Source organism: Pristis pectinata, chromosome 5, assembly GCF_009764475.1.
Source record: "Pristis pectinata isolate sPriPec2 chromosome 5, sPriPec2.1.pri, whole genome shotgun sequence".
Lineage (NCBI taxonomy): Eukaryota > Metazoa > Chordata > Chondrichthyes > Rhinopristiformes > Pristidae > Pristis > Pristis pectinata.
In genome coordinates, this window is record NC_067409.1 from 6,339,032 (window position 1) to 6,361,934 (window position 22,903).

The 22,903-nt window shown below is 43.2% G+C and overlaps 1 protein-coding gene across 3 annotated transcripts in view; it reads left to right on the forward strand.

Moving 5' to 3' along the window:
- The window catches only part of ctdspla (CTD (carboxy-terminal domain, RNA polymerase II, polypeptide A) small phosphatase-like a), a 163,040-nt gene that overhangs the window by 132,053 nt on the left and 8,084 nt on the right, over nucleotides 1–22,903 (forward strand). For all 3 annotated transcript variants that reach the window (XM_052015550.1, XM_052015549.1, XM_052015551.1), the window contains 3 exons: nucleotides 6,848–6,904; nucleotides 13,648–13,740; nucleotides 18,825–19,010. In XM_052015550.1, coding sequence (XP_051871510.1) covers nucleotides 6,848–6,904; nucleotides 13,648–13,740; nucleotides 18,825–19,010 — 336 coding nt within the window. The remainder of the gene's footprint in view (nucleotides 1–6,847; nucleotides 6,905–13,647; nucleotides 13,741–18,824; nucleotides 19,011–22,903) is intronic.

A 22,903-nucleotide genomic window follows, 5' to 3' on the forward strand; every position in this document is an offset into this window, starting at 1 on the left:
AATAAGGTCAAGTGAGCAGACAAAAACTTGGTCGATGGATATCATGTGAAGTGTCCCACTTTGATAAGAGAAATAGAAAGGCAAAATATACTTCAAATGATAATCAGGGATACGTCATTATTCAGAGCGACCTGGGTGTCCTTGTACGTGGGTCATAAAAATTTGAAGAGGTTAAGAAACCAAATAGTGCACAATCCTGTTTTTTACAATGGAATTGCAGTACAAGAGTAAAGTTTTATCGTAATTACATAGTGTCTTGGAATACATTAGAGCCACTAGTTCTGTTCCTTATCATATACTTAGTGACCTTATCCTGAAGCACATCAGTGTTATTTTCCTGAACGACTCCATATAACAGCAAGTTCCACATTGTCAACAGATCCTTGAACAAGTTTCATTTGAATTTTTATTTTGTTTTAAATATTTCAGGGAATAAATTCTAACCCACACAGTTTATAGGCATCACTGGAACTACAGTGATACTGCTGCACATCTTTAGAAGCTTAGAAAGAGTGGAATTTTTTCACAAATATCTGAGTCTGCAGAAGCCTCACCCACACATTTCTCCCTTTAAGCTTTATTTCTGGAAGTGTTGACTAGCATTTGAGAAGTGATTCTGGCACTCACCTCTTCCAGTGAGGCGTGCCACCCACAGGGAGCTTACAAGGGCCAAATGAGGATGTGTTCTGAGGAGGAGGACTCGTGTTCAGTGGTCTTATACTCACCCCCCTGAGTGTGTTCTACCGATCAATGAGATCGTGTTCTGTCCACATCTCAACTTTCTAACAAAATGCTAGCAGTTGCAACTTTGAAGTTTTCAATAGACCGAAGATCTTTTTGGAGATCGAATTCCAGGTTTCCTTTATCCTTTTGTGTGAAGAAGTGCCTCCTGACATCATCCCCACGGGCTGGCTTGTTCTGGGTTTCCCCAGCTGAAGAGCTTTCTCTCTACCCTGTCAAATAACATTCTCGGATATCCCAATTAAATCACCTCCTAGTCATCTGGCCATCAGGCTTCACCCTTTCCCATTTCACTCTCCTCCAGGTACCAGAGACAATTCGGGGACTGAGTGCACTCAGACAGAACTGACACTGCTACTTTTCTTACTGAGCTGTAAACTCACTGGTTAGGGACATTCAATTCACTGCAGAGTTCTTTTACAGTAAACAGGAACCATCATCTCAGTCTAACTTCAATCCTTTTTTGTTAAATGAATGGAATAAAGCATCCAGTAACAATTCATTAAAGTCAGAATAAAATTTATAGGATGATAAAGAAGGCGTACGACATGCTTGCCTTCATTGGTTGGGGCATTGAGTATAAAAGTCAGGAAGCTGTATTGCAGCTTTATAAAACTTTGGTTGAGCTGCATGTGGAGTACTGTGTGCATTTCTGGTCACCCCATTACAGAAAGGATGTGGAGGCTTTGGAAAGGGTGCAGAAGAGGTTTACCAGGATGAGAGGGTATGAGCTATAAGGAGAGTTTGGGCAAATATGGTTTTCTCTGGAGTGTCGGAGGCTGAGGGGAGATCTGATAGAGGTTAAAAGATTATGAGAGGCTTAGATTGGGTAGACAGTCCAAATCTTATTCCCAGGGTAGAAATGTCAAATACCAGAGGACGTGCATTTAAGATGAGAGAGGGAAAATTGAAAGGAGATGTGTGAAACAAGTTTTTTTTTCCACAGAGTGGTGGGTGCCAGTAATGGGATTGGTGGAAGCAGGAGTTAAGAGGCCGTTAGATGGGCACATGAATGTGGAGGGATATGGATCAGGTGCAGGCAGAAGAGAATTAGTTTAATTCGGTGTTGTGTTTGGCGCAGACGTGGGCTGAATGGCCTGTTCCAGTGCTGTACTGTTCTGAGTTAAAACTGTTGCTGGAAGGAGTCAAATTTCTTTATTCATGCTCACACTTGATAAATGCACACTTTTCTGATGCTCACACTTGAGAAGCTATTGTCATGTTGAAAGCTGTCTTTTAACTTTAACCTCTCATGTGCAAATCACAAGCAATTTGTCCCCAAAGCGGGCAACTTTTCCCTTCGAAAACCATTCACTCTCAAAAACCTGATACACCGCTGTTTTGGTGGCAGATCTGCTGGTGCCTCTCTCATTACATTGCCCCCCACAGCTCCACTTCATTATTCCAGACTTTCTTCCTCCATTTTATTCATGTGACTATGGTTGGCACTTCTTGAGCTTTTTGTTTTTCTAAGATACACGTCCTAACTGCATGTACCCTCTCAACATCCTCATGGTTGACCACATCATCTACTCTCAAATCTGTGACCTTAAGACTTCAGAACTGTAGAACATCTTACCTCAGTAACTAATCCCTTCCTCGTGCAGGGCAAAGCCCTGACAAAAGCCAACAACCTTTATGTTTTATCGCCTGTGGCTCCATGAGCACCGTGATCCCCTCCTCATTCCAGACACACAATCCCAAAAATCTACTTGACAGTCCTGTACAACATTCAGGGAAAGCGGCACTGCTGCAGGTGCTGTAGTTTGGGTGAAACATTGAAAGGTCTGCTTTCTCAGATGAAAGGACCAGTGGAACTATCTTGAGAAGCAGGAGCCAGTGTCCTTGCCATTATTTCTCGCTAAAGCACATTATCTGAACATTACCACATTGCTGTTTTGGGAACTTGCTGTGGCCAAATTGTGTACCGTGTTTTCTACCCTACAGTGGTGACCACACTGTAAAAATACTGCATTAGCTCTAAAGCATTTTGGAATTTCCCAAAAGGATCACAAATTGCTATAGAAATGTAAGCCTTCATTTAAAGATGTGAGGAAGTAGAAGCAGGAGTCGGCCATTCACTGCCCTCCTTCCTTCCCCTGCCTGTTTGGCCATTTACTAGTATCCCAGCTAATCTTTTACCCCAGTGCCACTTTCCTCCACTGACCTCTTTAAAAATCAAGAGATCTATTGACTTCTATCTTGAATATGCTTAGTGACCCAGGTCTCCACAGCGGTTTTGGTAGGGAGTTCCAAAGATTCAGCACAATCTTGGTAAAGAAATTTTTTGCCATTAGTCTTGGAAGGCTGGTTGGTCTCTTTTTGACACCCCAGCCAAGGAAACCTAATCCCTGCATCTACCCTGTCAATCCTGTAAGAATTTTGTATGTTTCAATAAGATCACCTCCCATTTTCTAAACTCCAGAGACTATAGGCCTAGTCTGCCCTCAGGACAATACCTCCATCCCAGCTCTCAATCTGGTGAACCTTTGTTCCATTCCTCCTCTTGCAAGTATCTCCTTACCTTGCCCAGGAGTCTCACCTGGGACCTATATAATTGCAGTAAGATATCTTCACCAATTGTAGGATATTTATTGTATCTTCTTCTGTGAAGACAGGTGCTAAATATTTAATTTCTCTGCCACTTCCTTAATCCTCATATAATCCCTCCTGTTTCAGTTTGTTAGGGACTTGCTTTAACAATTGCTAAATTCTTTTTACATATGTAGAGAATTTTTAGTCTGCATTTATTTCCCACTTGATCACTCTTGTATTCTACTTTCCCTTGCCAATGCGTTCATCCTCTTTTGCCCAATTCATGCTTGCTGTGTTTTTTTTCTGAACCATTATACAGTTTTTTCTTTGATCTAATACTAACTTTAACTTCTCATATTAGGCACAGTAGGAGCACATTTCCTCTCAGGCATTTGTGCACTAAATGAATACGTATTTGTTTTTTTAAAAAAAAACGCATTAAATCTTTAATGTTAGCCATTGTTTCTCTACTGGCATACCTTTTAATGTAGTTACTCAATCTACCATTGCCTCACCCTCATAGTTTGCTTGGTTTAAATGTACGGCCCTACTTTCGGATTGTACTAAACCTGAAATTTCTGACCTCCGTGATATCCTCCATAAGGTGTTTCCAGCTCCTTCACCTTCGCCTTGTGTATTTAAGTAAATAATATTTTTAACGGGTGAGAACATTTGGAGCAATTACCCTAAACAACTTGAATGAATGACGTTAATGAAAAGAATCAGTTCAAATACTTGCACGTTGTTACAGTCTCCAGCTATGCAGGCTAACTGGAAGGCCTGCTTTTGAAGCAAATAGCTGCCATTATACTGTGGTGTGAAAATCCTGCAGAAGTGGCTACCATCCAGCAACTAATATGAAGGCATCTTGCTGTTGAGTGAGTATGGGGCGCCCTCACCTGGCTCTGCATCTGTCTCAATGCTGCTGTCAAAGTCATCAGTCAGAACTTGGGAAATTGCATTTTAGCTGCTTAGTGGTCCTGATACCTGCCTTCACACAGCGACTTCCATTTATGCCCCTCATGATTTTATAAACCTCCTATCAGGTTACCCATCAGCCTCCTACACTCCATGGGAAACAGTCCCAGACTATCCAATCTCTCCTTGTAACTCAAGCCCTCCAGTCCTGGCAACATCCTTGTGAATTTTTTCTGTGCCATTTCCAGCTTAATGACATCCTTCCTATAGCTAGGTAACCAGAACTGCACACAGTACTCCAAGTGTGGTCTCACTTATGTTTTGTACACCTGTCTCATGACGTCTCAAGTTTTGTATTCATTATAGCAGATTATTGAAGAAAAAGGCCTGAAAGTGATCCTTGACATAGTGGTGGAAATTTAAGGAGGAAATTCCTGAGCTTGGGGTGAACCAGCTGTAGACCCAGTGGAGTGGTTAAATTCGGGGATCAGCAAGAAGCCAAAATTGCAGAAAGGCATATATCTCTGATTTTAATAGATTAGAAAGAGGGGAGGGCTAGAGAAGCAGGGTGGGGGGTGAGTGTGGGAAGGGTGTGCAATCCCATGGAGGGGTCTAAAGTTTTGTGGAGAATTTTGAAATGGAGGAATTGCTTAAGTTACAGCAAGTACAGGTGACCCCCGTATTACAGGTGCGGTGGAGATTGTGTTCCTTGAAAGTGGTCTGTATCATGATTTTCCGTAACGTGAACCCACTTCATCTGCACACACGTCAAGTAGCAGGTCGGAAAAAAAATTGTGTTGATTTATTTAATCTTTTTCACATGAGAGTGAATTTTATTCCGTACCTCAAATTTTTGGGTAGTGATTTGTGAATTCTGTCAAGGCAGGTTTCCATTACCCAAATGGCTGTAACACAGGAATCGTCTGTACTGGTCAACAAGTGCAGAAGTAATGGGTGAGAGTGACCTGGCCGGAATTAAGTCATAGGCAGCAGAGTTTTGAATTACTTCAGGTTTAAGGGATAAGGAAAAAGCTGAATGACTGTATTAGTAGTAAAAGTCCATAACTGAGCCTTGCAAGTTGATCCCAAGTTCTGTACCTGTTTGAACGTTGCTTGATCTGTGAAGGTGAACACAAAGCAAGCAGTAGCCCAAATTGGTCGGTGCTACAATTTGGTCTCCTTCCACTATATAAAGATTCTCCTTCATCCAGCATCCTGTTAAAACTATCTATCTTATCCATCTCCCTGTGTAATGTTTCGCATTGTATGTGTTCTCCTGAGTAAGGAGGCTTCTGCTGAATTCTTTATTTGATTTGTTACTTATGGAGTCCCCCACATGGAAATCTTTTTCTGCAACCACACTATCGAGCCTCTTAATACTTTGAAAGGCTCTGAGTTCATACAGAAAGATTCAATTTTTTTTCTTTCACTCCTTGCTGTACAGCCCCAGTCCATTGCTAAAATTCTTCTCTCCAGATGCATGTTTTTGCCCTACAATTTGATTGAGCTCATACTTTATAAAGACCTGTTGTCAGAGATACTATTTATTAGTCAGACTGAGGCTTAAATGAATGAAAATTCAGCATGGCGTGACACCTCTACAAGAAGGTGCGGGTGTTTTCCAACAGTCACCCCGCAGATCAATCCCACATGCAAGAAGGATCATTCCTTTATTCACCAATTTTTCTGTTCGTACAAATGCTTTCAAATGATCTGCTGTCAGGAGGCAGATGGATGAAGCTTTTAAAGTAAAGGTCAGCCACTGTCTTACTGAATTCATGCACTCCAGCAATTCACCCACCTGCCAGTGCCTTTCCCTGTCACCACATAAGATTCCTCAAACCCATTCCTCAGCATGTCTAAGGCAAATGGAGGGTTAACCTCCATGGACTCCATCTACACTTGCTGCCTCGGTAAAGCAGCCAACATAATCAAAGACCCCACCACCCCAGACATTCTCTCTTCTCCCCTCTCCCATCGGGCAGAAGGTACAAAAGCCTGAAGGCACATACCACCAGGCTCAAAGGCAGCTTCTGTGATAAAACTATTGAACAGTTCCCCAGTGCGATGAGATGGACTGACCTCACAATCTACCTCGTTATGGTCTTGCACCTTATTGTCTGCCTGCTCTGCACTTTCTCTGTAACTGTAACACTTCATTCTGCATTCTGTTACTGATTTCCTTTGTACTACCTCAATGCACTGTTGTGATGAAATGATCTGTATCGATGGCATGCAAAACAAAGTTTTTCACTGTACCTCGGTACATGTGACAATAATTTACCAATTTAACCTCGCATGGCAAAACTGAGAATGAGGTAGTGGCCCAATTTGTGAGGATCTGATTTAACTTTATCTTACTTAGCTCCCTTGTGCTAGTTGTCACGCTGCTACCATAACCAATTTAGAAAATGTTTTTTTAAAATTCCTTGGTTAATATCATTACAATGAAAGCAATAAATCGGAAAATACCATGTGTTCAAACATATCATTTCTTGGGTTTAATCATCTTGTCTGAAAGACAAATGCAAATAAGGGTCCATTGAAGACAGACTGTTCAAATAATGAACGTTTGAAGTCAAACTGCATTAGCAGAATTAGAGTTTGCATTTTAAGCTGTGATTTGTAATAACAAACTTTTGTTTATTTACAGCCTATTAACAATGCTGATTTCATTGTTCCTGTTGAAATAGATGGGACCGTTCACCAGGTAAGGAATCTTACAGTAGACATTGGAGCCTTAATTATAATGAACGTATCCAAGTGCGGAAGAGCAAGTGTTGAATGGTGCATCCAGCTGGCGTGGGTGGTGCTGAGAATCTGAGCTATTTGGGCAAGCTGGAAGTACTACTGTGGGTTAACAATTGATCATAGATTTGAGAGGTTGTAGAGAACTAAAAGGTAAAGGTGGAACCGTGAGGTGAAATCACAAACAAAATGAGTGGTCGGGGAAATAAATGAGAGTATCCTGCATTTGTGCAGTTCAGTTTGATTAGAATAGGAATGTATTTTTCCAAAAATGGTGGGATTGCAAAAGGAATTTTAACCCACACAAGCTCTATTTGTGAGATGGGATGAGGCATAACAGATATGTGTGGTCATTGTGGCTGTGTAGTTGGCCAAAAGCACCAGACATCTCACCACAGAGTCAGATAGTGTGGAACCAGGCCATTCGGCCCACCTCATCCATGCTGACCAGTGGGCACCCATCCATATTAATCCCATCTTCCAGCACTTGGACCATAGCCTTTTATGCCTAGATGATTCATGAGCTCGTCTAAAGATTTTTTTGAATGCTGTCAACGTCTCTGCTTCCACCACTCTCTGGTGGTGCATTCCAGGTACTCATGACTCTGGGTGAAAATGATCCCCCTCATATCACCTCTACGTCTCTTTTACCCCTTGCCCTAAATCTATGCCTTCTAGTTTTATCTACCTCTGACATGGGGAAACATTCTCTGCAAGCTACCCTCTCCGTACACTCATAATTTTATCTACCTCAATCATGTCCCCTCTTAACCAGCTTCGCTCCAGGAAATATACACCCAGTCTCTCCTCGTAACTAAAATGCTCCATCCCAGGCAACATCCTGGTGAATCTCCTCTGTGCCCTCTTCAGTGCTGTCACATCTTTCCTATAGTGTGGTGACCAGAACTGCACCTCTGCTCCATAACTGTAAATCATTTGGGAAGATAAAAAGTTTAGCTTGTCAGTTCCAGAGTTTAGGACTAGAGACGTGGATTGGTTGTGTAAGAGGCCAGAAATGCAGGAACTAACCTTGAGGATTGTAGAGCTGCAGGAGGTTACAGAGATGGGAATGCATGAGGGAAAAATAATTTTAAAATCTAGGCACTGCGGACAGGAGCTGAGAAAGGTGATTGAGCACATGATTGCAGGGGTGATACAGAAACCACTTTTATGCACTCTACAAACACAATTTCTGGATAAGCTCAGCCTTATGGGGGGCAAAAGATGGGAGGTTGGCAGGAATGCATTGGAACAGTCAAGTGTTTAAAGGTAACAAGGAAAAGATGAGGATTTCACCAGCAGGTGAAATGAGATGGAAAAAACGGGTGGTTATAGTGGAAACTGGTGGACTTTGATAGACAGTTATCACTTTAGATACTGTGTACTGCTATAATGTAGCTAGCAATTATTAAATTCCCATTTGAATGACACTCCAATGTAAATTCAGTTACTATGGGAACGCACAAGACCTTGAGCAAAGAAGCATAATCATACTTCCACTATGATATAAAACTGAAATGGAAAAAATCATAATGTGAGTCATTCAAATGGTGGCTGCTGTTGGTTAGTTTTTCAGTCTGTGTAAATCAGTAATAGAGCATAGAACAGTACAGCACAGGAACAGGCCCTTTGGCCCACAATGTTGTGCCGAATCGATTACATTAGTAATAAAATGCCCAACTAAACTAATCCCTTCTGCATACACAATGTCCATATCCGACCATTTCCCTCACGTTCTAAGAGCTTCTTGAATGCCCCTATCCTACCTGCCTCCACCACCATCCCAGGCAGCACATTCTGTGTAAAGAAAAGAAAAATAACTTGCCCAGCACATCTCCTTTGAACTTACCCCCCTCACCTTAAATGCATGCCCTCTGGTATTAGACATTTCAACCCTGGGGAAAAGATACTGGCTGTCTACTCGATGTATGCCTCTCATAATCTTGCTAATTTTCATTTTATTTCATTGACACTTGTATTAATACAAGTACATTGATGTGATAAAGGGATTAGTTTTAACTGGCAGCCTACAATAGCACAGTGGTGCAGCCCCACCCCAGTTTTATCAGCCTGGTCTTGGTTATCTCCTGGTCAGAATGGGATGGTGAGGGGTTTCAGGAAGGAAACCCTGCAGGAAACCTCTGATCCCTGCAGGAATAAAAACAAAAATGCTGGACTTACTCACCCAGACGGTCCGGACCTGTGGGGGGAACAAAAGAGTTAACGTTTCCAGAGGTGCCCAGCCTACATTTTATTCCTTTGTGTTCTTCAATTCCAACAGTGCCTTCATTTCGTAGCTTTAATGAACAAAGGACTCTATTCTCCCTCCTTAATTATCCCCAGTAACCCATTGACCAGATAACCTGGTTTGCCGCTTATCCCCACAGCAGGCTCACCTGATCAGAGAGATTTTCTTCATCCTATCCATCTGTCCCCCACCCTCCCTGCAACATAATACTAACTTATTTTCTCTCTTTCCCAGCTCTGGCAAAAGGCTTTTGGCCTGAGCCGTTAATTCTGTTTCACTTTCCAACAATGCTACCTGACTTGTTGAGTGTTTCCAACACTCTGTCTCAGTTTTCCAGCTTCTGCAGTTTTCTGACCTCTGCAGGAACTGGAATTAACTTTAGCCCCCACCAATGAGGATCTGTCCTCAGCAGTCTGTATGGATCCCAGATGAAAATGTTCCATCATCCTTCTCCTGTACTCCAACCCACTACCCCTCCCAAAGAAAAAAGCTAACAGTTTATCTCACTGAATGGAAGCATGAAAAGTTTGCCTGTCGGTGCACATTCTTGGGGCAGTAGTTTGGTTTGGATGCTTCGTAAAAGAGTATGCAAAGCCAACAGCCAGTCTACGTGTCAATTTACTTGATCGAGGAATATTCACCTGGTTTTGTCTAAATATAAATATTTCAATGAAGGACAAGATGAGAATGAGTTGGAGGAGAACCACCTTACCTCCCTGCCCAGCTGCTTTAGAGGATCTCCACTCCAACATCCCTCTGTTCCTTTTACATTTCTGTATCCTACCTCTTTGTTTGCCAAATACATTTCCTCACACTTCTCCATCTTGAATTCTGTTTGCCATTTAGCAGCCCATTTGACTGGTCTATTCAAAATTTCTTAAAATCTGTAACTCTTCTGTGCTATGAACTGCACTGCCAATTTTTGTACCATTTGCAAACAGCCTTATAGAACATAGTACAGTACAGCACAGTACAGGCCCTTCAGCCCGCAATGTTGTGCCAACATTTTATCCTGCTCCAAGATCTATCTAACCCTTCCCTCCTGCATAGTCCCCCATTTCTCTATCATTCATGTGTCTACCTAAGAGTCTCTTAAAAGTCCTGAATGTATCAGCCCCCACAGCCTATGCCAGCAGTGCATTCCACACACCCACCACTCTCTGTGTAAAAAAAAACTTACCCCTGACATCCCCCTTGTATCTTCCTCCAGTCACCTTAAAATTATGTCCCCTCATGTAAGCCATTGTCGCCCTGGGAAAAAGTCTCTGACTGTCCACTCGATCTATGCCTCTTATCATCTTGTACACCTCTGTCATGCCCTCCACATTAAATCTAAATCATTGCGATGTACCACAAACAGTAAATAACATGTAAAATCCCCTTGCAGGCAATCCTCCAGTCCCTAATACATCTGTAAATCCCTATTCTTTGCTTGCTACAACTGAACTGGTATTGGGTTCAACTTGCCTCTTTCCTTTGGCTTCTGTGACAAGTCTGCCATGTGGGACGTTGAGCAAAACCTTAGAGAATCTTCCCAGTGACAAACATTCTGCTATCATCTAGCCTCCTCAGAAAATTCATTAATACGATTAGACATCCCTTAACGAATCCGTGGTGCCTGCCCTTCGTTAACCATGCCCTTCTAAATCCCCTTTTATATCCTTCCTGGGGGTTTTTCCTGTAATTTCCCTGCCATCAGATGTTAGGCTGACTGGCCGTATCCATCTGGCACTTTCTCTTTCCTTTTAAACACTGGCACCAGATGAAGAGTTTTTCCAGTCCTCTGGCACCTCACCTGTAGCTGGAAAGGATTGTAAATAAATGGCCAGCACCCTGCTGTGTGCTCTTTTGCTTCACTTAACTGTCTGGGATGTATTTCAATTGAGGCTGACAATTTGCCTGCTTTCAGAGATGCTTATGCTGTTGATTTTTCCAAACTCATTATGTTTATTCCTACAAATATTTTGTATTGCTCCTCCTTATCTGTATAGTTTATTTGCAAAGTTTGATGCAAAGTATTAACAAACATTACCCATGTCTTCGAACACAGAGCACATATTCTGCCTTGGTAGTCTCCAACCTGACGGCATGAACATCGATTTCTCTAACTTCTGGTAACCACTCCCCTCTGTTCCTTTTTTTCCCTTTATCCCACCGGCCCCCATCACCCCATCTCTGTCCCCTCCCCCACCCTCTCCATCTGCCCACCACCCACACATCCCTCCCTCTGGTTCCCCTCCCCACCTCCTTGCCCTTATTCCATGGTCCACAGTCTTCTTCCATCAGATTCCATCTTCTTCAGCCCTTTGTCACTTCGGCCTATCACCTCTGATTCTGACATCATTCCCACTCTCCCCCCTCCCGATCAACCCCCTCACCTGGATCCACCTCTCACCTGCCAGCTTTTGCTCCACCCCTTCCCCCCACCTCTTTATACTGGCCAGCTGCTGCCTTTCTTTCCAGTCCCAATGAAGGGTCTCGACCCGAAACGTTGCCTGTCCATTTCCCTCCATAGATGCGGCCCGACCCACTGAGCTTCTCCAGCTTTTTGTGCATTGCACAAATTAACATCTTGGTCTAGAGACCTTATTCAATCCTTAGTTACCCTTTAGCTGGAGAATCCCAGTAGCCTTTACATGAAGTGCTTTTCCTTTGTCCTGTCTGACTTGGTTCTAATTTTAATAGAATCCCCCACTTCCACTGTATATTTTGCTTGGCTGCCTATGAGTGCCATACTGAATCAATGCTAAAGCAACAGTGGTCTCAACCGTCGGCCAGTTGGTTCTGAACGTGCATCCATCAAGCGGTGTCCTCTATTGAAGATCAGACTGAGACCTGGTTCAAGTAATCCAGGATAGGCTGTGTGCCTTCTAGTTGGCCTATTCTTGATTACTTGTACTCGGAAGCAGTCACAGTGCCTGCTGCAGAGAAGCCTGCATCTGAAGACTCGAGGAGGTCATCGACTACGTGAAACCCCAGCTAATACTGTGAAGGAAATTCAGAGGTTCTGAAAGAGCTTATTTACATCCCCTTTTAATGAATATCTTGCATTGCTGCTGGTCGGGCTGGAGTGTGGGATGAGAGCCTCCCTTGGCACTATGTGTGTCTAAAGCACAATCATCATCAAAGTGATTAGTGTCTTGTTGCTGTGTAGGGCTAAAACTAGGCACAGTGGGACATCCTAACTCACTGGTAGTGTCAGTCTCACCAAACCTTAAAACAGATTTACCATCCTCTCTACAGGAGTAGGTTGGATTGGTTAAAGCAGCTTGTTCTTTAATTTCTTCAACTTTCCTTGGTTATCTTTGAGATTTGTGTGTCGCAACCAGATAACAGATGTCTGCGCAATCTTGCACTTTCATGCCATGCACAGATAAAGCTGTGGCAACAGGCTATTTGCAGCATCAGCCACCAGTCACCTTGCCCCCTAGGTAGTTGTACAGAGAATGAGCTAAAGCAGGCAGAAACACATGGGCCGTTCAATACAATAAAACAGAGCTAGTCCCTCCATAGATGGTCCAGCTGCTAGATCACTCAGTGATATAAACATTGTGTACAATAAAAGCAGCATACTTACAATTAGTAGCTTGTGGGGACTGTGCAAAATATAATCTCGAGGCCATGCGCACTGCATGCGTTTGCAGAATGAAAGGAACGGTTGCATCACTAACAACAAGGCAGCAGAAGATGTGTGGAAGGGCTGTCTGGGAAGGCTGCTGAGGCATCCTAGGGACTGTCCTTTGTTCAGTGATCAGACCTTAATTTTCACAAGTTGTGGAATAAGATTGCACAAACAGTGTTTCCTGGCCTTGCACAACGTTGCTTGAAGTTGTGCCCAGTTTAATCTCCACAACTGTTTAAGTCTTTTCATTGAATGTGTTCACAGAACTGCAAGCTATATTTTTTAAACATTAGAGCTTAGCAGTTGTATAAAAACATAAGGTTTCTCTGGTGGAGGAAGGGATGGTGTTGACAGGCAAATGAATCCTATTATATACTGTAGATCTAAACATTCAGGAAGGAAGCCCAGTGAACAGAAGAAGGTGCTTTACCTGTTCCCCATCTGCTTCCGATTAATGATATTTACTGCTGACCCTTGGGGGGGTGGGGGGGCTTGTATGGGTCCATCTGAACAGCCTGTGTCAGTACAGTGTGAGAGAGAGGTGCTGTGTGCAAGTGCAACCCTGGTGTCACTGCAGCAGAGACTGAGCTTGGCAAAGACTGTTCACAGCAATGCCTAGCCCAAATTCTGTAATTCCACCTGTTGGTAATTTAGTCTAAAATAAAAGTGAAAGGAGCATCTAATGTACAACATTTTGGAAACTGTTCTACCGAGTGTCAGCAGGCAAGAAAGCACGAGCAGCCAGTGTTATGCTACAACTTTTAAGGTAAATGGATAAAGCCAAATGGGCCTAGATTGTTTGAGTCCTTAACCTGCCTGTTTCCTGCATTTACAGGTTTATGTGTTGAAAAGGCCGCATGTCGACCTATTCCTGCAAAAGATGGGGCAGCTCTTTGAATGTGTTCTCTTCACAGCCAGTCTAGCCAAGGTGAGCATGTATTGGAACAAAGATACTGTAACTGCCTGCATTTGTGTGAATCAGGAAATTAATAGATTGCTTAACATGTTTATGCATTTAAAAAGTATATATTTCTGGAATTTATTTGCTGGTTTAACCTTTATTCCCACTTTGTTTCTATTCTCCTTGTATGTGTGTGTTTTTTTTCTCACTGTTGCCTGATGGCTATAGCACTGGTAAGTCCCTTCCCATCCATGGCAATGCGGCTATCAGGGTCCTCGGCTTTGCCTGTGTGGCCTTTTCAAGAGCCTTGTGTGTTGCCATGGCTGCACTAGAACTAGTGGGTGTCTTTTTTCTCAGCAGCTCTGTAGTTAGATTTACCAATCACATCCAGCAGCTTAAAATTGCAGCGGGCATAGGAAAATAGTTGTGTAACTATAAAGCCTGTGCAAGTAGCAAAGATAAATACTTGATTCCTCCCAGCTTTTAAGTGTGCTCACATATCCGGAGATACCATCAATGCATTAGAACCATAGAACAATACGGCACAATACAGGTCCTTCGGCCCACCATGTTGTGCTGCCCTTCAAACCACACCTGAGACTATCTAACCCCCTCCTCCCTCATATCCCTCTAATTTAACTTCCTCCATATGCTTATCTAACAATCTCTTGAACTTGTCTAATGTATCAGCCTCCACCACCACCCCAGGCACCGCATTCCATGTACCAACCACTCCCCGGGTGAAAAACCTCCCTCTGTCATCACCCTTGAACTTCCCACCCAATACCTTAAAGCCATGTCCTCTTGTTTTGAGCATTGGCGCCCTGGGAAAGAGGCGCTGGCTGTCTACTCCTTCTATTCCTCTCAATATTTTGTATACCTCTATCATGTCTCCCCTCATCCTCTGCTCCAATGAGAACAGCTCTAGCTCCTTTAGTCTCTCCTCATAATCTATAATCTCTAATCCAGGCAGCATCCTGGTAATTCTCCTCTGCACCCTTTCCAACGCCTCCACGTTCTTCCTATAATGAGGCAACCAGAACTGGACACAGTACTCTTAAGTGTGGTCTCACCAGAGTTTTGTAAAGCTGCATCACTTCGCAGCTCTTAAACTCGATCCCCCGATTTATGAAAGCTAACGTCCCATAAGCTTTCTTAACTACCCTATCCACCTGCGAGGCAACTTTCAGTGATCTGTAGATATGAACAGGTTTGCTGTATGAGGATTGAATGCCCTTTTACTTCACCAGTGCAGCCACACTGAGGGTGTTCAGCTGAAGCTCATTTTGTTCCAGTCAGAAAGTGGCGCTTGTACTCGTGTGCATCAATACCCTGCACTTGGGATTTCATCTTAAACCAGCTCCATCAGCTTACCCAAGGGTTAGGAGCTATGAACCGTAATCATAAGATGATTGCTAGTAAATCCATCAAGGAATTCAGGAGAAACTATTCAGAGCATTTGGAACTTGAAGTAATTAAGGTGTGTAGGGAAGATGCATTTAAATAGAAACCGCTTTCGGACCTGGGAGAGAGAAAAACAAGGATATGTTGATGGGAGGGGGCGGGTGTTGTATGTAAACACCGACGTAGACTAGCTGGGCAAATTTCTTTCTTGTAAGTTCTTTAGAAGATGCACCGCCTTCATTGTCCCCTTGAGAGCAAACTCATTTCCACAGCTGCTTCATTCATTGCCACTGCACATTAGCTTTTTCCTGTCTGCCCCTTGTCAAAGTAAAATTTTCAGTTATGACCTTGGCTGTGCCACACACCTTCAGGTTTGCCTCCAGCTTTATGTCAACATTGTGCAAGTTCATTATTAACTTGTCATCTGGCAAAGAGAAAGGATGGAGGGAAGAACAAACATTAGCCTGCATGGGTTCAAAAGCTGGTTCTGCAGCAGCTTTGCTTCCCCTGGGGCCTTATCATTCTCAGGAGGAGGGGTTAGTTAACGAACTGAACAGAATAATGACTGTGTGGCGTTCTGCAATGTGAAACTAACAAATAACAGTCCCAGTAATTTTTAGGACTTGAACACATGAACCCTGACATTGAATTGGGTGCTTCATTTAGACCTGCCACTAGGGGTCAATATAGACCGAAACTCTGGCTAACGTCACTAGAGCTTTTGATTGCAATCAGTATCAAATCAGAGCTTCTATGCTTAGTCATAGTCATACAGCTCGTAGATGGGCCCTTTGGCCCACGGCGTCCATGCCAACCTTTTTTCGCATCTACACTAATCCCAGGTGCCCGATTAGGACTGCATCCTTCTATGCCTTGCCCATTTTAGTACCTGTCTCTGTGCCTCTTTCTTTTCTTTCTTTTTCAATCTTTTTATTAGTTTTCAAATTAATACAGATTAATATATCAATGTTTATACATGTAATACAAAGATCAGGAGAACCATCCATGGATAATCATAAAAAACAAAGTATAAAAAAAATCTGTAGATCCAACGATCTGTTAGTGAATGAATATAATATAAAAGAAAAAGATTTATTATAAAATATAAAAGAAAAAAAATCCCCAAAACAATAAGAAAAGTTAAATAATACATCAAACCAAACTAAGCTGAAGAAAAAAAAAATTCAAAAAAAACCAAAACAAAACTGGACTAAAATTTCTCAATAGAAACAGAGCAATATTATTGTCGCCAACTCCGTTCCTGTAAATTGAAAGGTTATTATAAGGGGATCTATATCATGTGAAAATATTGAATAAATGGGCTCCAAACTTCCTCAAATTTAAGCGAAGGATCAACAGTGCCACTCCTAATTTTTTCCAAGTTTAAACATGATATAGTTTGAGATTCCCTGTGCCTCTTAAACAGAGTGTTTGTATCTGATTCCACCTCCTCTGGCAGCGCGTTCCAGATATCAACCACTGTGTGTATATGGGCCATCCCCAATTCAGCATGAAGGCCCACTCATGACTCTCCATTTATTATCTGGACAGAGGAAATGTGATAATGAGCTGATGGATAAGGCAGAACATATATTAATGATTTTGGACAAATCTAGGTGGCATGATTAAGAAGTTTGCAGATGATACTAAAATTTGCCGCATAGTTTAACACAGAGGAAAAACTTCAGCCTGTGGGAAAATTTAGCTGGTCTAGTCATTTGAGCAAAAAAGTGGAAAATCGAATTTAATCCAGAGAGTTGTGGGGTAATGCATTTGGGAAGTTCCAAGAAAACAAGGAAGTGCTGGGAGGATACTGAAGGGTGTGTAGGAACAGAGGAATCTTGGCATAAAGGCCAACAAATTCATAAAGCAAGCATGAGAGCACAAGAAGATAGGAGCACCCAAACTTGCCCCGCCATTCAGTATGATCGTGGTTAATCTATGTTGGCCTCAACTCCTCTTCTGTGCCAGTTCCTCTCAATCCTCAATTCCTTGATCTTTAAAAATTTTTACCTATCTCCTCCTCAAATATATCTAGTGATCTGGCCTCCTCCACCCTTGGGGTTGGAGAATCCTAGAGATTCACTACCTGACATTCATAGCAGGGTCAGTCAAGAAAATGTAAGGCATAAGGGATTCCTTCCTTGTAATAGCTAAGGCATTGAATATAAGAACAGGGACATTATGCAACACTAGTTAAACCAAGTGCTGTGTACGGTTCTGGTTACCGGTAGTTGAACCACAGTGCTGTGTACGGTTCTGGTTACCAGTAGTTGAACCACAGTGCCGTGTACAGTTCTGGTTACCGGTAGCTGAAACACAGTGCCGTGTACGGTTCTGGTTACCGGTAGCTGAACCACTGTGCCGTGTACGGTTCTGGTTACCAGTAGCATGAAAGACGCGATTGCATTTCAGAGGGTGAAGAAGAGATCTTTGAGGATGATGTCATTACTTAAAAATTGTAGCTACAGTAAAAGATTGGATAAGTTTGTTTTCTTTGGAACTGAGATGACTGAGGAAAGAACACTTGGTTGTATGGATTATGAGGACCTAGATGGAGTAAACAGATAGGATCCATTTCCCTTCAGTGTCAGAAACCACAAAGGGTGGTGGGGAGAATGGTTGGAGAAGGGAAAACCAGTGAGTGGTCAGAGTGTGAACCTCGCTGCCTGAAAGGGTGTTAGACACAGAAATTGTTATCGCATGTGGACAGTACCGTGCAGTCAGCACAGACATCGTGGGCCAAAGGGCCTGTTCCTGCCTGTACTCTTGTATGTTCTATGTATACTTGAAGAGCCATGATCTGCAGGAAGGTGGAGTTCAGCCAGGAAGCTCCTATACAACCAGACACAATGGGCCCAGTGGTGCTGCTTTTTTCTATGATTCTGGGAGAATCTCGAATGAGCCCAGTCCAACCACAGCCCCCACTTAGATATTCTACCCGCTCTTTGTTCCATTGGTGTCTGTGCCTTGAGGGAAAAGTTGCAAGGTAGTGAAGAAAGGGTGTGGGGATAATCGACTGGCTCCGTAAAGAGCCTACAGGTAGATGGTGGGCTGACTGATTGAACCCCCTCTGTGCTGCAGTATTCTAGAAGCTCATCAAAAAAGTAAAACTCATGATATTGTTGGTAATGTCTCGGTATAACCCTTGATGCCATTGCAGTCCACCACCTTTTTGATGCCAGTAGGCAGCTGCTTCCAGGAGAATGCTTCACATATGATTCAACTAGTAACGCTGCAAGAGGCTTGCAAGCTTGATGCAAGAGCTTAGTTTTAGTACACAAATGAAACAATATTTAGATTCTATTTTATGTCAACATGTACAAGTGCGCCAGCAAGTTTCTCAATGGCCAATCAGAACAATAAATCAATGATAGGTAGTTGTAGGAACAGGCCATGCTCCACCACGTAACCTCCCACGTCACTTGCACACCCAGTGCCCTGTCCCTTGAACTCCCCTCCAGAGATCTTTACATCTCAACATTCACAGAAGCAGCTGTTTTTGTTAAATTGGAAAAATATTGTCTTTGACAAAGCACACTTTTGTAACAGAGCTGTTTAACTCCCCCATCTTCAAACCCTCCCCCCCCCCCGCCGCTCTGGAAATGGGCTCAAGACATTAGCCCGCTGTTCTTGAGTCAGTGTTTGGAAGCACATTGTGTCAGTCACTGAGCTGTAACTTGTTTATTTTGCCTGCTCTCTCAAAGTATGCAGATCCCGTGGCAGACCTGCTGGATCGCTGGGGTGTTTTCAGGGCCAGACTCTTCAGAGAATCGTGCGTTTTCCACAGAGGAAACTATGTGAAAGATCTCAGTCGGCTAGGGAGGGACTTGAGTAAGGTCATTATAGTGGATAACTCACCGGCATCCTACATCTTCCATCCTGAAAACGCAGTGAGTATTCTTTTCCGCTCATGTCTAGGTTGCCCCATTGATTTGCAGCAGTCCAAGTAAAACACCTCCACCTTCCAGCCGTGGCAGATGCTCAGGACACAGCCATGTAAACCAAGGAGCAACTGCTTACACAAGGGCCTCCAACTCCCTGTAGGTCCAAAACTCTCTCAGAATCTTCAAATCATTTTTCATACCTGGTGACCAAACGTTCAGTAGTATCTCACCAGAATCCCATGCTGGATCTCTGTGGTTGAGCGGCCTATGCCTTCCTCCTCTGGCACATACTATCAGGGTTCATTTACAGTTGCGTGTTTATGGAGCCTACCCTGTCTGGTGAGTGTGAGCCTTGGCTCAGTGAGCAGCTCTCCTATCCGAGTCATTTCAATGCAAAAACCTGGGCTGATCTTAATGCAGTTCTGAGGGGTTGCAGCAGCTTTGTAGGAGACATTGTTCATGTGAAGTGCTGCTAAACCATGACTCCATCTGCTTTCTCAGATGAACGTAAAATATCATTGCACTGTTTCAAAGGGTAGAGAATTATCCCGGTGCAACACACTCGGAATGCTGGAGGAACTCAGCAGGTCAGGCAGCATCTACAGAGGGAAATAAATAGTCGACATTTCGGGTTCACACTCTTCATCAGGACTCGTGTCGCCTATTTATTTCCCTCCGTAGATGCTGCCTGACCTGCTGAGTTCTCCAGCATTTTGCATGTGTTGCTCCAGATTCCAGTATCTGCAGAATCTCTTATGTCTCAGAATTATCCTGGTGCTCTGGCATGAGGGGTCAAATCTCTGATGGAGATTACCTGGCTGTTACCATGTTTGTTGTTGGTGGAATCTTGGCTTCTATGTTTCCTATATGGTCGTTTCTTGATTCCCTGAGGTTGTGAAAGGCAGATCAGTGCTCTTGTATTGGTGGTAAGCAGTCATAATAATACAGTGCAGCATAGAAGAAACCTGTTCATCCCCTTGTTCTGTGCCCGCTCCTACTCTACCTAGAGTTATCCAATCTGCCCCATTCCCCATAACCCTGTAACTAGTTTCCCTTTGTGTTTGAATATGCTTCCAGTGCCCTTTCTAGATCATCATAATTTGTCACATACATAATGTTTCTTCATGGAACCTCTAATTCCATAGCCAGTTGCTTTAAATCTGTGTCCTCTGTTACTGGCCCATTTGATACAGGATTCAGCTTCTCATTTACCGTAACAAATCCATTCATGCTTTTGAGCATCTCTGTGAAATCTCCTCATGACCTTCTGCAAAAGCAAATGTTTATGCGGAGTCTCTGTTATGCGTTCAAGTTATAAGTGAAGTCTCTGGCCCACGTTACCATTCCATGTGCCATTTTGTTCATTACCTATACTTCCTAGAGTTTAGCATGGGAGGTAATCTCATTCAAACAGTTGTTAAGGGGCTTACAGGATATATGCGGGGATGGTGTTTTCCCTGCCTGGGGTGTCTAGAACCAGGGGTCCCAGGGTCAAACTTAAGGGGTCAGCCAATCAGGATTCATAACAAGAAGATAGTGAGTCATCAGAGGATGGTGAATCTTGGAATTCGCTTCCCGTGAGTGCTGTAGAAGCTCGATCACTGAGTATATTCAACACAGTGATAGATTTTATTGATATTAAGGAAAGAGTGGGATCTGGGGTTAGTATAGGGAAGTTGTACCGAAGTAAAGGATCAGCCATAATGTTATTGAAATAGAGTAGCAGGCATGAGGGGTCAAATGGCCTCTTCCTATTTTTTTCGTGCCTTTAACAGTTCACTCATTCATCAGACTAGATTATTGGCACACAGTAATTTTCTCACAAGCTTAGAAACACAATGTAAATCACACAGTCACTTCTTAATCATAGGCAGCTGCAGATTTGCTTCTTGTATGTTTCCAATCTCTGCATTTGTAAGCCACAAGCAGTTTTAGGTGAATTTCATCTGATATAAATTGGATTCTGATCAAAGTTTAGGCTGCTATTTTTGTGTGCCGGACTATTTTTAGTTTGCAAACTGTACGTTACTATTTAGGAAGCTGCTTTGATCTTTCCTGTTTAAAGAGGTGCCCAGTGCCATTCATTTCCTCACAACTCAGAAAATTAGTCATCAGTATATGGCCAATTGCTTACTGAAAGATGTGAAAGTCTGCATCCACCAACCTTTCAGAGTTCGGGGGTGGGGGGAAGACTCGCTCCTCTTTCCCATTCACTCTTTTCCTGGTTATTTTGCGTCAGTGACTGCTGGTTACCAACCAGTTGGTAAAGGAGACGGCTTCTCCCTGTTTGGTTCCCATCACCACTGTACCGGCCCTGGAAGTGGGGAGCAGCTCCCCGGGTCCCGACCCTCCCTGGGGCCGGCCTCCCCAGCTTTGCTGGTAATAATGCTGGATCTGTACTTCCCTTAATTGTCTACCCTGGCACTTCTGTTACAGTCATACCAGTAACAGTGAATTGGGGTGGGGTGATTCGTAGCAGATTAACTATGCCAGCTAGTCTTGGGAGGCGGGCCAATGCTTTAAATTATATGGAGAGAAATACGTTAGAGTCCCAGAGCAATACAGCATGGATACAGTCCCTTTGGCCCAACCAGTCCATACTGACCGCAATGCCCACCCAGCTAGTCCCAATTTCCTGCGTTCGGCCCATATCCCTCTAAGCCCCGCCCCTCCATGTACCTATCCAAGTGCTTCTTAAATGATACTATTGTACCTGCCTCAACCACTTCCTCATGTTATTTTAAAAATACAAACTGACTAGTGAAGTACCTTATTTAAAAAAAAATGAGGTGGCTCGTTTAGTAGGATGGTAGTCAGGGGTGGTGTGCTGGTTTAGCAGTTACTGCTGCTGCCTCACAGCTCCTGGGGCGCTGCTTCCACCCTGACCCCAGCTGTTGTCTGTGCCATTTGCATGTTCTCCCCGAGTGCTTCGGTTTCCTCTCACATGGTGGTAGTTAATTGGCTACTGGATGGGAGGGTTGCAGATGTGACCCTACTTAAGGAGGGAGAACGAAAATGGGGAACTACAGACCTGTTGGCCTAAGGCCAGTGGTAGAGGAAATGCTGGAATCTCTGAGGGTAAAATCATGTGTGACTAATCTGTTAGAAATCTTTTAGGATGTGAGTATTGGAGTAGTTGAAGGGGAACCAGTAGATGTGATGTATTTAGATTTCTGAAAGGCTTTTGATCTGGTTCCACACAGGAGGTTGGTTGACACATGGAATCGGGGTGATGGACTGATATGGATTGCAAATTAATTATTGAACAAAGTAAAGAGCGAGAATAAAATGATCCTTATTAGATTGGCAGGCTGTGACTAGTGGGGTACTGAAGGGATCTTTGGGCTCTATATCAATGATTTGGCTGAGGGGACAAAATGTCACATTTCCAATTTTGTTGATACTGGGATTATAAGTATGGAGAAGGACACAGAGAGGCTTCAAAGGGATATAGACAAGCTGGGACAATGGGCAAGAACATGGCAAATGTCATTTAATAAAGAAAAATGTTAGATTTTCCACTTTGCATGTAACAGAAAAGCAGAGTATTTATTAAACGGTGAGAGATTGAGTAGTGTTGGTGTTCAAAGTGACCAGATATGCTGGTACACAAGTCACTGAAGGCCAAATTCCAGATGCAAGCAATTAGAAGGGCAAATGGTATGTTGGTCTTTATTTGAAGAGGGTTTGATAATGGGGGTAAGGAGTCCTATTGCAATTGCACAGAGCCTTGGTAAGACCATACCAGGAGTACTGTAGACAATTTTGCCCCCTTTTCCTTTGGAAGGATGTACTTGCTGTAGTAAAGGTTCACTAGGGACTGATTCCAGTGAGGGTGGGTTTGCCATATGAGGAGAGAGAGTAGACTGAGAAGGGGAGATCTCATCAAAATTTATAAA